Here is a 15,436-nt window from a genome sequence, read left to right on the forward strand (position 1 = left end):
ACCGTGAATTAATGATTTATTTCCTTGGTTCCTCTGAACTGAAGCTGCTGAGAAAGATTTACATCATTAGTGTTGGATGATCTTTGTTTTCCGCATAACTCTAACTTCAAACAAGCACCATTGTTATTTTGGAAGCGGCTGATGAGAACAGACTATAAAAGCAAGATAAGAGACTCCTTGGGCCTTTTGAAGGGGACCTAAACCAAAACCAGTATCGCAGTGTGTGTTTGCATACAAAACGTGTGGGAGAGTTTGCTTTATGAGGCTTTTATTACCAAAGCAGTGTCAGTCACCCATATCAATAATAAATACATATGTAAAAAAATGTCATGTATTTAAGATATTGGGAGAAAAACATTAATGCATTTATTAAATGTGAAAGACCTTAAATATTCCGGAGAATCAAACATTACACATGGAGAAACTCAAACATTTAAGAGGTGAAATGTGAAAAAATATGTGTTAAATTAGATAAATTCTCTTAATTGTAAAGCAGTTCATATTTATGGATCATATTTCTGTAAATCCAAAACTGTTAAAGTCGACACATACCGGCCTAAAGATTAAGTAACTGATGCAAAATTAGCAGACCACGACCACACACACACACACACACACACACAACGTCCAAAATACATGTTATGTGTCAGATAAGTGATATTTTGTTGATATCAGTTTATGCATTAAATTTTAAAATTTTCATTATTAAAGTAATATAGTATTTTAGTTGGTCAAGGAAACTATTAAGGAATTATTCAGACCGTGCGTTTGCATGAAACTGAAATATTTCTGTTAAGTTTAAGTGACATTTACACATCACACCGTTAACACATACACTTCTAACATGACTTCTAAATAAACACTGGACACTCATCAAGAAATACTTGTGTACATCTTTTATTAAAATGCTGCCCATATCTGGCTGCTACGACATTATTCTTCATGGTCCAAATAGTAACAATTTGTTCACAGATGATGTTTATTAACTGACTAAACATGGACATTAAACACTCAATAGTTATGATTTCATTTAAGTTATATAAATAAAGCATAGTTAATTCATAGTCATTTTGAGGATCTGAATCTGTCATGTTAATGACATTTGTTTTTTTTGTTCTTTTACAGTTGTACCAAAATGCATGTGGGGAAAAATGTAATATAGTTAACAAAACACTATACATATATAAATAATTTGAGAATAATTTACAATGTATTATGTAATATTTTACAAATCACAGTATCCCCTATTCCACTGAATGACATTTTTTACATCAGATCGAGTTCCTCACACTTCAGCTTTGTAAAAAACTAAGTTTAAAAATAGATTCTCTGATATTTCACAGTTAGAGTACAACAAACTACACAGCAGTATTTTACTACAAATTCACAGAGAACCTCCTGACTTAGAGGCAGTGCAAATTTTCTTTTCAAGTGCATCACAAAAACACAGTACTTTAAACACCTCACACAAAACCTGAAGCTGTCCCGGCCTTGGCTCCTCACAGGCCTCCTGAGACCTCTGCTCTGTTGCGTGCTGCTCTGCTCATGCAAAACACACTTAGTCCTGCGCTGCAGACTCGCTGCGGGTCCGTCAAGTTACACATGACGAGAAAGGGAGCTGTAAGTGAAACTTCTTCGGCTGTTTAAAGTGTCAGCAGCTCTCCATTGTTTGTCCTTGCAGCAGAAAACAGCTGAACATCTTTTTGAGTGTGAACTTGAAGCCAGACGGCGTTGAATCAGAGCTAACAAAAAAGAGGAGAGATTTGTTTAGATATTAGGCTTGAATAAGTTATCATTAATGCTGAAGTAACATTGCAGCCACTCACAAAGAAGCCTGAAGTAACACCTCTACTTACAGCTTTGGCTTGGTGAGCTGGGTCTGTGTGTCATTCAAATGCTCCACTGATTCATCGTTCCTCCGCGGGTGATCTTCTGCAATCTGGTCCCAGATCTCCGTGTTGACCCACAGGGACCCGGGCAGGGTGAGGCTGGCCCGTGTGCAAGTAATCCAGCGGCACAGAGGGCAGGAGACTGTGCGGATAACTCCCTGCAGCTTGGACAGTTGCTCCAGGCAGGGCGCACAGAAAGTGTGGTTGCAGTGGAGGACCCGTGGGACCCGCTCACCGCGGGAGTACTCGTAGCAGCACACAACACACTCGAGCTCTTCACTGGTGAACATGGTGACCTCAGTGCAGATGTAGAGGATGATGTGGAAGATGAGTGTGTATTCCTTCACCAGACCGAGAGACAAACCTGCAGCACACAGCATGACAAGCCATGTTAATAGAGGACACCGCATAAGATATTCAACACAGGAAAAAATGAAGTAACTAATAAAATAAAAGCTCTTAAATAATCAAAAGTACCATCATCACTATAATATAAAGACCGTCTACCAGCCATGTTAGAGGAATACTTACTTGCAGGATAGACCCAGGTTGCTGTTCTCACCGCTGTAGTTTCTGCTGGATTGAGTGAGTTTGTTGTGACGGTGCGCTTGGCTCACGCGCTCTTAAAGCAGTACCTGCAGACGTGACCGTTCTTGTCACGTGTGGATTCCAACATTTCCAAGGAAGCGCCCTCTTGAGATAAACAACAACGTTCTGTGGAATTCCGCTGAGCTGAGTGCAAACATGCATCTCACTTCCAAGTCTCGTTATCTTATCAAATGATGTGGGCAATATCATTGTGATTTGCCATTGAATGACATTTACATTTTGAAGGAATTGAAACATTGACCTTGTGAAATGTTTATGGGTATTGTAAAGTATGAATTGTCAGGGGGCTGTTCAAAGGAGGGTTTTCTAAAACGCCCTGCCAAGCAGGGTAATTTATTTGCATTTACTATGAAAACATACAATGTCACACAAGATTAACTGAAGCATGGAAATTTTGGGCATTTGCTGTATAATCACACAAACGCACTCCCATCATCCTCATCATCATCATCATCATCATCATCATCAGTTCGTCTTTTTTTTTTTTTTTCAAAGATGGTGCCAAGTAAAAGAAGAGCAATAGAAAGGCGAATCTTCTGCTTTCAGATCATATTTCTGTTAAAACATTAGATACACAGTAGAACCATCTTTACTAAATGCAATGCACAACAGTAAATTATCAGCAATTATGTGAGCCTGGGCCATGGCCTGTCTGTGTGTTTGTCTGAAACACTCTGCCCAGCAAACACTAGACGTTTCCATGACAGACAAGCCGAGGCATCTCTATAAATAAAGAGAACAAAAACACAAAGAAAAAGTTTTTTTTTTTTTTTAAAAAAGAAAAAAAAAGAAAATAATATACAGAAACAAAATGTTGGTTCTCTTCCATGTGTCTCATCATTTGGACCTATATAGGGTGGTGCTATACTGGTCAGCTAAGCCAATTTTAAAAAAGGTACTGGTCTCTAGTTAACTTCCTGTGCACTGGGTTCACTGCTCGGCTCATGGGTTGACTGGAGAGAACATCTGGACTCACATCGGACTCTGACCCTGTATCTGTCGCTCTTTCACAGTCTGACAGGCCAAGTTTGTGTTCTTATGCTGTTTTATCTACTTAAGAGACAATTGTCAACACCCCCGTTGACTGACAATTTGTATCACATTCCTGTATACTGATACTGTTGTATGCCGTCTTCAATTTGCCACTGATTGCTAATGAGCATATTGATATCATAATCAATATAATCATAAATCAGGTCAACATGGACTGCGAGGTCTTTCCAGTGATGTTCAATTTGTGTTAAGAATGCAGACACATTCGATTCTTTGAATCATTTTTACAATTGGTGAAGTGATCTTTCAATTATGTGGTAGTGAATTTTATTTTCTGGAGAGCAACACATTCCAAGGAAAACAAAACAACTTCCTCTTACATTTCCTCTTAGATCCAGATATACTACAACATACTTATTGCACAATAACTATGTCACCTGTGACAACGTCATATTAAAAGGTGAGAAACTGGTTCATAACTCCTCTACACTTTAATGAAAGCCATTTCCTCAAGGCTGTTTCGTGGAAATGTGTAAAACTCCAGCACCAAGACTTTAAAGACCTGTTCTCCTGTTCTCTTAAATTTGAATACATGCAGCACTGCACAGCATTAAGACGCTCCCTGACCAGTCTGTAAGATCTGATGAAGGACCAGCAAAGACTGCAGGGGAAGAGATGGGCAGGGGGAGATCTACTTCAAGAATTATTTACTTAACTGTTAAAGAAGCAAGCTTTAATCAGTAAAGTTTGTGATTGTGTATTTTAATCCACCTCCGTAAAGCCCATTTCTGTTATTGTGACCAGCCCTCCAGCACGGTGCGATAAACTGCGACCTGTTTGCTTGTCCTCAGTTCTATATTTCCACAACCCATGAGCCAAGTTTGTTCCTACTGCTGACATAAACCTCTGAAGCACAGAGTGGATCGCAACCGTTTTATTAAGCCCCTCCAATCCCCCGGCCCTACTGCCACTCCCGTCCACTCCCCCACCTCCTCCTCCTCACCCCCCCCCCCCCCCCCTCCTCTCAATCCTTCCTGTGTGGGTCGGCTTTGAGTTTCCATCTTCCAAAGTCCATGGTGGTGGTGGTTGTGGTGGTGGTGGTCGTGGAGGGTTTTAACCCAGGACTTAACATCCCTCCCCCACTTAGTGTGTTTATAGAATGTGGAGTCCATTAGCTGGCTCGCCTGCAGGGGTGAGCGTCGGCGTACAACGCCGGCTCCTCTCACTCCTGAGCTATGCTCCTCAGCACGTACTTGACTGTGTAGGCAAACGCCGCAAAGCCTACAATCACAAATAGGTTGGCTAGAGCGCCACCTAGAAGTCCATGGTTGCGATTGGCCTGCTGCAGGCCAGGGGCGGGGTTGGCAGCCCCGAGCGGGACGGGACCTCCATTGAGGGCGGGGAGGCCATAGTGGGCATGTTGAGGGTCACCGTCGGGCACCACATCAGGTAAGGGGAGGGGCTGAGTGCGGGCACTTAACTCCTCCTGGGCCTTCTGTTTCTGCTTCATCTCCTGGTGATGGGAGGGAAAGAGAAGGGAAAATATTAGGCCACCAAAAAGAAAAAACAGAGAGAAGCAAATTGCAAGTTAGAGATCACCTCATACTTACATCCACTACATCAGGAAACAGCTCGCAGAACACTTTGTCCTTGAGGTTGAAGGCCAGACTTTGGGCTGACAGCTGTCTTTTCTGGAAAAAGAATAAAATGCATATTAAATATCTGAGACGTCACAGGTCGTTCATGTCATTGCTCAGCATTCATGATCATTTATGCAACCTCACCGTGTAATCAGAGGTCTCGATGCTCCCGAGGGTGGGGCCCTTCTCGACCATGAAGCTGAGCAGACCCGTGAGGATGGTGGAGACGGACCATGCGGGGTTCCATGTGTCTGGATGGAAATCTGTGATGGACAAACATAACCTGTGGAAGAAACAGGCAAAGTTACAAAAAAGGGGAAAAGTGGAAAACAAGTTCTAAAATAACAACCAAAGCATTTTTCAAAAAGTCTTGAAATCCTGAATTTTATCATTTCACCAATAAGAAACTACATTCTCACCTTGTATTACACTTAAATCTCCCATTTGGTGTTATCATATAGATACTTGGTGGTTTAAAGGGAAATTCCCGTGGAAATATGAGTTTTCCGTGATAATATCCTCCTAAAATAGAGACAAATATGATGTCACATGACAGATAACAAACTGAGCCATAAAATGAGCCACTTCTTCCCATATCTGACATCATGTCTAAGCCACATAGATCAGCAAGTATAGGCATGTCAAAATATGCCCGTTAACAGAAGCTACCAGAAGAGTAGGTGCTACTTCAATGTCAGGAGCTTTTACCTTCATATGGAGTTTTCTCAGGACCTCTGACTACATAGTGCCTAGAGAAGACAGGAAAGACTTGTGTTAGCCTGAGTCTGGGTTTTCTACTTCAGGCCCCTTGAAACAAACAAAGGGAGGATGCACATCACATGTTGGACACAGGCAACAGCATATGACAACAGCATGGTTTCTAATTTTATCATTTTTAAACATTTTTCCTTCACGAAGATCCAACTGGGATCAAAACATCAAACAACCAGCAGAAGAAAATTTAATTTAGGAATCATATCTCTGGCCAATTTCAGAACAGTTATAAATTCTATGGTAATTAACTTGATTGTTAACTGTCTCAGTTCTTAGCTCTTTTTATCCACTTTAGTATTGTTATTAATTTTTCGTGTCGTGTTTAACTAACTTTTTTGTCCACTGACCTCCCTTGCATGAGATGTAGGACCTCAACAGGACTTAATTGGTTGAATAAAAATGAAATAAAAATGAAATAAAACAATCTACAGTGTCAAGAAAAAGTATGTGAACCCTTTGGAATTACCTGGTTTTCTGCATTTATTGGTCATAAAATGTGATTTGATTATTCATCTAAGTCCCAAATGTAGTCAAACAGTTTCCATAACAATGCTGTTTAGGGTCGTGTCCTGCTGCATCACCAACTTCGGCTTTAGCAGTTGGACAGCCACCCTGATATTATCCAGGTATCTTGCTGGATAAACTTGGGAATTAATTTCCCCCTTGAAGATGTCTAGCTGTAAATAAATAAACCTTAGTTTCATCAGTCCATAAAACATTTTTCCAGTAGTGTTGTGGACTGTCAACCTGCTCTTTGGCAACCTTCAGGGGCGCAGCGAAACTTTTCCTCTGTGGTATCCATGGCATGGCAACGCGCTCCATGCAAGAGATATTGTCCAGCTCCAATGATTCTTCTAAGCCTTTAGCAGTTGCTCTGAGGTTCACATAATTGTTCCAGTCTACACTGTGAATGTTTTAATAATGTTTTCATTGCGGAAAAGAACAGTACAATGATTTGTGTGTTATTTGTTATTCTTTGTTAAAATAGATTGTGCTTGTTTATTATTATGACTTGGATGAAGATCAGACCATATTTTAAGACAAATTTGTACACAAATGAAGGCAATTCCAAAGGCTTTACTTGCCAGTGTATTTTACCATAAATAGAATAGTTTCTGTGTGCACTGGTAATGCTTCCTTATTTCTCAAGTCTGATAAGGCTGTGACAAGAGTGCATTAATTAGAACCCACTCATTGATAGGTCAGAGATGGAAAATGCCAGAACACCATTAAACACACATTACACGTAACTAATAGTGAGGTGAATCATAGATTAAGGCGCACAAATAATTTCATGTCCCGTTTTCAGTCCCGGAAAATCAACAGCATGTCTCAGGTGTGTCATCGATTGTAAAAAAAAAAATATATATAGTTTGAACAAAGAGGGTAGGTTAAAGCAAACACTGGCATTTTAGTTAACAAAGTCATAACTTATAAAGGTATCAGTGTAATGAAGGTATAGCCAGCATATGAACAAATATGTAGAGTGGCTTCAGAAAGTACTTTTTGTACACTTTATTGTGTTGTACATTTTATTTCAAATGGATAAAATTACCATTAAATATGAGATTACAGTTTATGATTGTTAATAATTTGCAAAAGGGGTTATCCCATGCCAACGAGGAATATGGAACTTTTCCTTGTTCATGTCAAAAAAAAAAAAAAAAAGGTCCTAGGTGAGTTGGTGGAATGACCCAAAAACATGTACTTACTGAGTGTAGATGGATGGGCAAAAATGGGAATTTAATAAAAATGAAATCTGCAACAAAATAAAATGTGCAAGAAGCAAAGAGACTGAATACTTCAAACCACAAAAGGAACCAGGAAGAAGTCTAACCGATGAATCATGGTAGTGACACTAAACTGCTTTAATAGGTCAACATGTACTGCAGGATGTTATATCGTGCTCTCATAAGTACTCTCCATGCCAACAGATATTCCCTGACTAAATGTTTAACTTTTATTATGATATCTTTACTGCCTATCTATAACTAGTCACATAACAACAACTTTAATGGATTGTGTACAAAAATGTGCTTAGATTATTCATTATTTATAGATGATCTTTCAAGTCATCATGTTTTTTTAAAATCAGATTTTCATTGAAAAAAACGTACTCCTACAGCCACACACTGTGGGAGCTGGTTAATATTAAAACATTAAACCACTTTTTCCAGTTAATTTGGATGTTAAATAAAACAAACTGATAACAGGATTCATGGGAACTACTGTCAACACAGTTATCAGCATGGTTCACCAATACTAAATCTGAATATACATGTTTCAGTTGAATTTTCTTATGTAATTGGTCAATTCTGTTGGCACTGATTGTCTCAGAGACAGATGTCTTGAAACTTATATTTTTATATAATTGTTGGGGTTTTTAGAATTTAATATGTTTTTTTAAGTGTCAGAGCTGGTTGATGTTTAAAAAACAAAGGCCTTTCCAGGATGAACACCTTACCATTCTAGGATGTTGGAGGGGAGAGGTTCTGCACAGATGTAAGGCACAGGGTCTTTCTTTATCCTGAGGTAATCCTGCTTAAGTCGCTGAGTGGCTGTGGTTGGAGCTCTCTTATTCCCGTTGTTGTTCATCTGAGGATTTAGAGGACATGCAATGAGAGAAACTACAATTTATCTTGGTATCTCTGGTCTTGAAATTTGTTAGTGCGGTAACACTATCAGGTTGTATTCCATTGCAATACTAGACCAAAGTGTATCCTTCCTTTACTGCAGACATTTCAACTGAACTTTCAGATAACTCGTGTTGTGTTCATGCTGTTGTGACTGTGTGTCTAAACAGGCTCTGTGTACACTGCTTCACCTCAGTTGTTCCTGATATTTGGCAAAACTTCAAAATGCAGAGAATAAATATATATTTTAGTATGATTGACAAGTGATTTTTTTTAGAACAGTTATTTTACAGATACTGTCACCTGATAGGTGACGGGGATTTGTGGGGACTTCGTAGGGACTGAAGATAGTAATTAGGGGTCATCTTACCACAGTACTGTGTACTGAGTACCTTGATACTGCACTTAAAAACAACAAACATTAAGGAAGACTACTGCTGTTAGGAGTAAGATTTTATTTTAATGCTAGAGGTAAGCATGGTTGTAATGACGTATCTATATATTACTTTTTAATTGCTCAATGGATTGTTTAGTCTGTAAAATGCCAATAAAAGTCTGACTCACAGTCAAAAGTCCAAAAAAAAAAAGTCAATTTACAAAGATTTAGAAAAAACAAACAAACAGCAAAATCTCACATCAGGAAGCTGTAGCCAGGAGAGCCATGTTTCTCACAAATGCCACCGATTCATTTTATCAGTTCAACCTATTGGTAAATATTTTTTCAATGCGTTGCAGAATCAGGTGGCAATCAAATAATAATCTGCAAAGTTATCAAATAAATGCAGCTATTGAAAAGCCCAACATTAATGTAGATTTAAGACTATTTATTATATCTCCTGGTTCTGTAAATGCACTGTTACCAATGTAAAACTTAAATGTATCTATTCAATTTTTTTGTCTTAATTTCTTTTTATGTCTTATGTGACTTGTTGATATAAAATTGCCATGTCGACTCAAGTAAAATATTACAGTATTTCAATTTAAAGCTCAAGTATTAAGTCTTAAAAAGTGAAATACGAAAAGTACTGATGTTTTGAGACTGTACTTTGCTACATCTTTGGGCCACACGACGTGGATTTAAATGTACTTTTAACTGGCTCCCAACCTCAACCCACTGAACTCAAGACAACTCCACTATTTGCCATCTGGCCTGCTGTCATGCGGCTACCAGCTGACATGTACTCGCTGCTGAGCTGAACTGTGACAGAGTTGAAATGATTTCAGCATCACTTCCTCATAAATGACAGGTTACTCAACGCAACTTGTGTTTTAGCTGAGGCTAATCCGCTCCTTGGCGAGCTATGCTACTGTTAAATCTCTGTCTACCTGAACAGATCGTTAAGTTAGATAGACAGCAGACAGTCCCTCGACCACCGACAGTCAACAAACAGAGCAGACCAGCTCCAAACTGCAGCACAGCATCATATTTTTAATTCAATAATCACAGCGTTATTGGTGCTGTCCGCTCAGGCAGGCTAACTGGACCCGGATAAAGCTCACAGGTACACTGGTCGCTGTGTTAGCCACCGCCGGCTAACGTTAGCTAGCCTAGGCCACAGCTATGTTTAGCTACCTGGCGTTAGCATCCACTAGCATAAACAGCTCTGTTATTAACGAGAGCGGAACCCCGCGTCTTCCGTATTTGCCAACCAGAGGGCTTGTAGCACAGACATACCTCTCCAGAGACCCCAGTGAAAATGGGTATTCGTGGCTGGACACGAAATAAGGGTGTTGTTTCTGTAGTCAAACCCCCAAACCGATAAGACGATGACACCGACGTAGCTTTGGCTCTCACCAGCAGCAGGAGAAGTGACGCTTCCGGTTTTCTTCTTCATTTGTGTTAAAGCGGTTGAAAACGACTTGTCAAGCGCACTACTGTCACGAGCTGATCTGGAATATCACGTCTAATTGTAATCTCTCAAAAAGTCCAACAATATCTAATAGGCCTGCAAATTCTTAATAATCATAATACAGATACATACATTTGTATTCTAGTAATAAAGACACGATTGGCACATTACAAAGTCGTCTGTGTCTGCATCTTCTCTTCATTCACCTACACGTCTCTCTGGTGCTTTATGTTACTGCATAAACTTTGTTGCTCTTATATTTGTTTTCCAAAGTTTAAAAAAAAACAAATTGAGATGCACAAAAACATTCCAGAGGGCATTTTACTCACAATTTATTTTATTTCTGCAACCAGTTGCAAAACACAGTTTGAAAATTTGCAGTTGACAAAATGAAATTATTCAAAATAGTAAAGGGGCACTTCACTGATTTTAAACCTCAGGTACAGCTTACTCATCACAGAGAGCACAATGGCATCTACGGAAACATTTGTGCAGGTTATTTTGGCTTTGGCCCAGAGATTACAAATTTTAAGGAGGAGTGGAGTTTAAAAGACATGGGCATTTACCACTCAGGGAGGATCTGGCAAAATACACTATGTGTTAGGCTACATAGTGGCAAATGAAAAATAGAGTTTGAGTGCTTGATGCATACTTAAGAGTATGAGTAGTGTTGAAGACTTGTTAAATATGTCTCCTTCATCTTTATGGAAGTGCAATACTAAAGTGTTGGAGTGCCCCTTGAAAAACAGCTGATGTGTCCAAAGATCTTCTGACATGCTAGGACAACCTGGTGTCAGGTCAACTGAAGTAACACTTGTTCAAAGGAACTGTTTGAACCAAATAACATTATTTTTGACAAGACCAAGGTCAGTAATCTTGGCCTTATTGACTTAATTTATTTACAAAATAAGATGAGGACAATTACAAGCCAGTTATGAAATATTACTTGCAAAGTTTTGACCATTTGCTTACACTTGCAGCACTCACTTCCTAGCGTCAAAATGTCTCTTTTAATGGCATTCAATGCCTCCCTTATGATTCCAAAGTCACTGAAGAGTGGTCAGTTGAAGTGGTGGTCAGTGGTGGCCACTATGGCTCCTGGCAGCGGCTGAAGTGTACGCTCCTTCTCCTCAACTTCTCGGGCTGGAGAGACGCGAGGAGAGAAAACTCGCGAAAGACATCAATATAGGAGACGTGACCTGCAACAGGGGACACTTAAGTCAAGGGGGTGGGGTTGTCGTAGGCACTGTGGAGACTGCGGTAACCAGTGTGCTGGGTTTTGCTTTCCTTTAAGTGATAAACACACCAAACCATTATAATGCCATAAAATACAGGAAATAAGCCAGAAAATAATGCAATCTCCAGCAACGCACATTCCACTATTCAGGGAGAAAGACAGAGCAGATAAACCTCTGCTTTATGCACCCATGAAAGAGCAAAGCCCCCCAAAAGCATTGCGTCAAGATTGAGTGAAGCTCCTCCGTTTAGTTTGGTGGTACATAGATACCTATTCCTTCAGGAAAATAAAAGTGATTCATTCTTCTATAAAGCATCTGTTGTTTATACAAGCAAATCCTTTGTCGCTGTCAGATGCTTAAGCTGTATTTTATGCTTTTTAAAAAAAAAAAAAGAATACAGAGAAGGGAGTTTCGGTTCATTTGCAGAACAGAAAATTAGGAACTTAAAGGGATAGAGTGGTAAGCATCCTGTCCATTTCCCTCCCACATCATCCTGGAATCCTTTGTCTTCTCATATTCAGGTCACTACCAAGTGATATGTGGATGCATGTACTTACTAGTCTGATTCACATTTTACTGTAATATACTTACCCATTCTCTGTGACCTACTTCCCACCATACATTGGATGTTTGAAAATTCTTTTGAGGTATAAACTGCAAATTTCCAAATGTATGTGGATAGCACATTATAGCTGAGTCTTGGCACATCTTGTTACGACACAATATTCCTCAACAGAATATTTCTGTGTCCTTCCAAATGCATAATTTCTCCCCAAGAGACAAATAAGATTCACAACATCAAAACGGCTTCAAATATTTTCCCAGAGAGAGGGAGTGTGTCTATGACAGAAAGGGAAACAGATCAGGACACCCTACAGATCATCCGCAACCACCAAAGCAGAGAGAATCCCAGTATCACACTAGTCCCACTAGTAAGGCGGCCCAGGAGGCTTCACTCACTCTATCCCGAACATCCTTGTGTTTAACTCTCCGGCTGCCCATGGCAACCCCTGTGGTAACAGAAGCAATGATATGTCAGTCAGGGTTTATTTCCTCAAGTGGACACGTGTTGTTTACATTTAGTGTAAGGTGACGAATTAGGCATTTCTGGCATGTGAGAACAATTTTTTCAGTGATGGTGTAACAATGCTTGTGAGACCACACAAATGTTTTACACACTGGAGACACTGAATTATTCAAGGCACAGTGTTGCTGCTGCAGGCTAGAAATGGAAGCACTTTTTAATACCCATAAGATCCTAAACACTAAAATGATCTTAAACTTGTGTGCTGGCAGTGTGGACGTGTCCATGTGCACACCTCAGTTACAGTATATTTGTTGGCAGTAAGATATGTGGTTTATTGCTTTGAATAAGCCAAGTGCTACCCAAAAGTTTGTTATAGACCAAAAGACACACCAGACCAGATTGTGAAAAATACTATTCTCCCAACATCTGGCAATATTTCAAAATAGACAGATACCTAGAAATGAAATCTATCACTATTTTATTAATTGATCATTTAGAATTTTCTGTAAACTATATGAAATATATTGCTGCAATGTTGAGAGAATGTCACACATAAGAGATGAGACAAGAAACAGAAATGAGAGCAGGAAGCAGGAAGCAGGGTTAGTTCATCAAGAGTTTCTCAGTTTTATTGTATGCATTTTGTTTTTTTGTTTTTTTTTGTCCCCTCAGTGCTTCTAAAGACAAGGAAGAAAGTATTCCAAAGATATCCAAATGTCAGTGAACAGAAGAAGTAGAGCAGCAACTGTGTTAAAGTTCTGCCTGACAAGTTTTTTGTGGAAGAGAATAAAAAGACAAACATAAAACAGATCAGACAGGATCCGTGATTGAATGCTGAGAGGGAGGCAGTTGGCTTCGAGTTAAAATACACAAGTGTACTATTTACAGCATGTTTGCTTTGAACAGCACCTTTAACCACTCCTATGTCAATACACACAATGGACACAACATTTAATACTTCCACCGGGGCGTGGGCCCTTAACAGTTTGGTCACAGTAGCTTCACATCACCCTCTAGACTGGTTCTACTTGCAGTACATCAAACTATTGCAGAATATCTCCTGCCATATCAAAATCTCTCAGGTCAGTCATATTTCTGTAACCTCTTTTGAACACGTGAGTACACCAACAGTGTTTCTACCACTCTGTCACTTCACAAAGCATGGTAAGACTATGCTGTATCTACTCTGAACAGTTTCAGTAAAAAAACAAAACAAAACAAAACAAAACAAAAAACGTGATATCATACATCAATGTCAGACACTTTCCCTTTAAAAAGTCTTTGGCAGAGGAAAATAAAACCACAACATTAAAAAATTTAATCAGAATTGCTGTTTGTAAGTTCTGGTGGACACAAACAAACAAAAAAAGACAGGAATGACGAAGTCACCACAGATTTGGTCCGTGGATGGAAGATTGGCACAGAGGTGCAAAAAGGAAGAGACTTGGTGGTACATGCTTACTCCACAGGACTGCACTGCACGACATGATCAAACCATAGAAAATTATTTCATCATGCTCATAATGCTAACAATGTTGAACTTCCCAAAAATAATTCTGGCAAAGCATGCAGAGAATACTGTTAGCGATGACCAGTGAGGGAAGCCAGAAATATATGTCCTTTGACCCCACAAGCTCCATGATCTCACCACAGATACTGTCATATGGATGAGTATTTACAACAAAACTAAGGTGTGGTTATTTACTCAGAAGTCGCCTTTGTTCTGTAAACGGCAGTGAACAGACGACTTGTTCAATGGTGAGATGTAAATCCAGTTTTATACACTCCCTCGCTGCAAAACTGCTCTGTTTGTCTGCAAATCACCTTCACAACTTAGCAACTTCTCATCCTCACTAGTAACTGACAAAAGACTGCTATTAATTAAAAGATAAACTGTAACTACAATTTCCATAGTAAAGCCAGTAAAATCTCTTTCAGTGGTTTGTTTGGATGCCAAATAATTGTACTCATAGCAATCTAAGGCCATTCTAAAGCAAAAATGAAAGCAAATCGTCTTTTATGAGTGCTGTTACATGATGCAATCTAAAGACTTCCTGTCATAAATTCCAAGTAATGCTTTCAGACTAAAATGACAATCGTTAACAGAAATGCAGACGAAAACTGCACCCAAGTATGCATTGCACTGGTCCTCTGGGGAGATAGACATAAATTAAAAAAAACAAAAAAAACAAAAATAAAATAGACAATAGATAGATATACAACAGCTTGAGCAGACAAGAACAATATAAAAAAAGTCACACTAACTGAATGAAAATAAAAATTATAATACTGTAGATGGGAAAAGTGCACAGTTTCTTTTTTTTCCTTTACATAATGTAACATAATATCATATTATTTAACTCTGTCTCTCAGTATTCTTTGACACATGCACTCATTTATTCTCCTGTTCACTCACTCACTCACTCATCATGTCACAAAGTATCTTAGAAAGCAAGTGAGGGTCTCTTCCCCACGAGCCCTTCAGTATTTTTGTCACAGTTTTACATTAAATTTCCCTTCCTGACACCTCTTTATACACAGTAAACTACCCTGCCCACCTCTACTGTAGCTTCTCAGTTACTCTTTTTTTCTTTAAGTAATGGAACAAATACCATTTTCTTCACCTCATGCCACAGCACATAGTTAAAAGAATACCCATATAACCTCTAAATATGTATATTTACATTTCCGATTAAGAAGAGATGGGTAAGTTAGATGTCACACAGATGGTTTGGATAGATATAAAGTGTAGGGGGTTAATGCAGCAAAAAATTCTTCAGAGG

At 39.1% G+C, this 15,436-nt stretch overlaps 3 protein-coding genes across 6 annotated transcripts in view; all 3 read right to left on the minus strand.

Moving 5' to 3' along the window:
* Window positions 1–881: 881 nt before the first annotated feature.
* LOC130179082 (RING finger protein 208-like) lies at window positions 882–2,732 on the minus strand. Its single transcript, XM_056391823.1, has 3 exons — window positions 2,421–2,732; window positions 1,857–2,253; window positions 882–1,742 (listed from the first exon to the last, which is right to left on the minus strand). The coding sequence occupies exons 2-3, from the start codon at window positions 2,177–2,179 to the stop codon at window positions 1,652–1,654; spliced, it is 414 nt and encodes a 137-aa protein (XP_056247798.1). The 5' UTR covers window positions 2,180–2,253; window positions 2,421–2,732; the 3' UTR covers window positions 882–1,651.
* Window positions 2,733–2,795: 63 nt separating this feature from the next.
* Window positions 2,796–10,372, minus strand: ube2j2 (ubiquitin-conjugating enzyme E2, J2 (UBC6 homolog, yeast)). The gene is made up of 7 exons (XM_056391814.1): window positions 10,214–10,372; window positions 8,370–8,500; window positions 5,840–5,880; window positions 5,551–5,653; window positions 5,276–5,414; window positions 5,102–5,182; window positions 2,796–5,004 (listed from the first exon to the last, which is right to left on the minus strand). Exons 2-7 carry the CDS (start codon window positions 8,498–8,500, stop codon window positions 4,714–4,716), a joined length of 786 nt encoding a protein of 261 aa, XP_056247789.1. The 5' UTR covers window positions 10,214–10,372; the 3' UTR covers window positions 2,796–4,713.
* A 336-nt stretch (window positions 10,373–10,708) lies between these two features.
* LOC130161779 (arf-GAP with coiled-coil, ANK repeat and PH domain-containing protein 3-like) overlaps window positions 10,709–15,436 on the minus strand; it is a 59,216-nt gene continuing 54,488 nt past the window's right edge. For 2 of the 4 annotated variants that reach the window (XM_056365141.1, XM_056365139.1), the window contains exons 25-26: window positions 12,587–12,636; window positions 10,709–11,587 (exon numbers count right to left, since the gene is read on the minus strand). In XM_056365141.1, coding sequence (XP_056221116.1) covers window positions 11,519–11,587; window positions 12,587–12,636 — 119 coding nt within the window. In that variant the 3' untranslated portion in view covers window positions 10,709–11,518. The remainder of the gene's footprint in view (window positions 11,588–12,586; window positions 12,637–15,436) is intronic. The other 2 variants (XM_056365142.1, XM_056365140.1) reach the window with 1 other exon arrangement.

This window comes from Seriola aureovittata, chromosome 2 (assembly GCF_021018895.1).
Source record: "Seriola aureovittata isolate HTS-2021-v1 ecotype China chromosome 2, ASM2101889v1, whole genome shotgun sequence".
NCBI lineage: Eukaryota > Metazoa > Chordata > Actinopteri > Carangiformes > Carangidae > Seriola > Seriola aureovittata.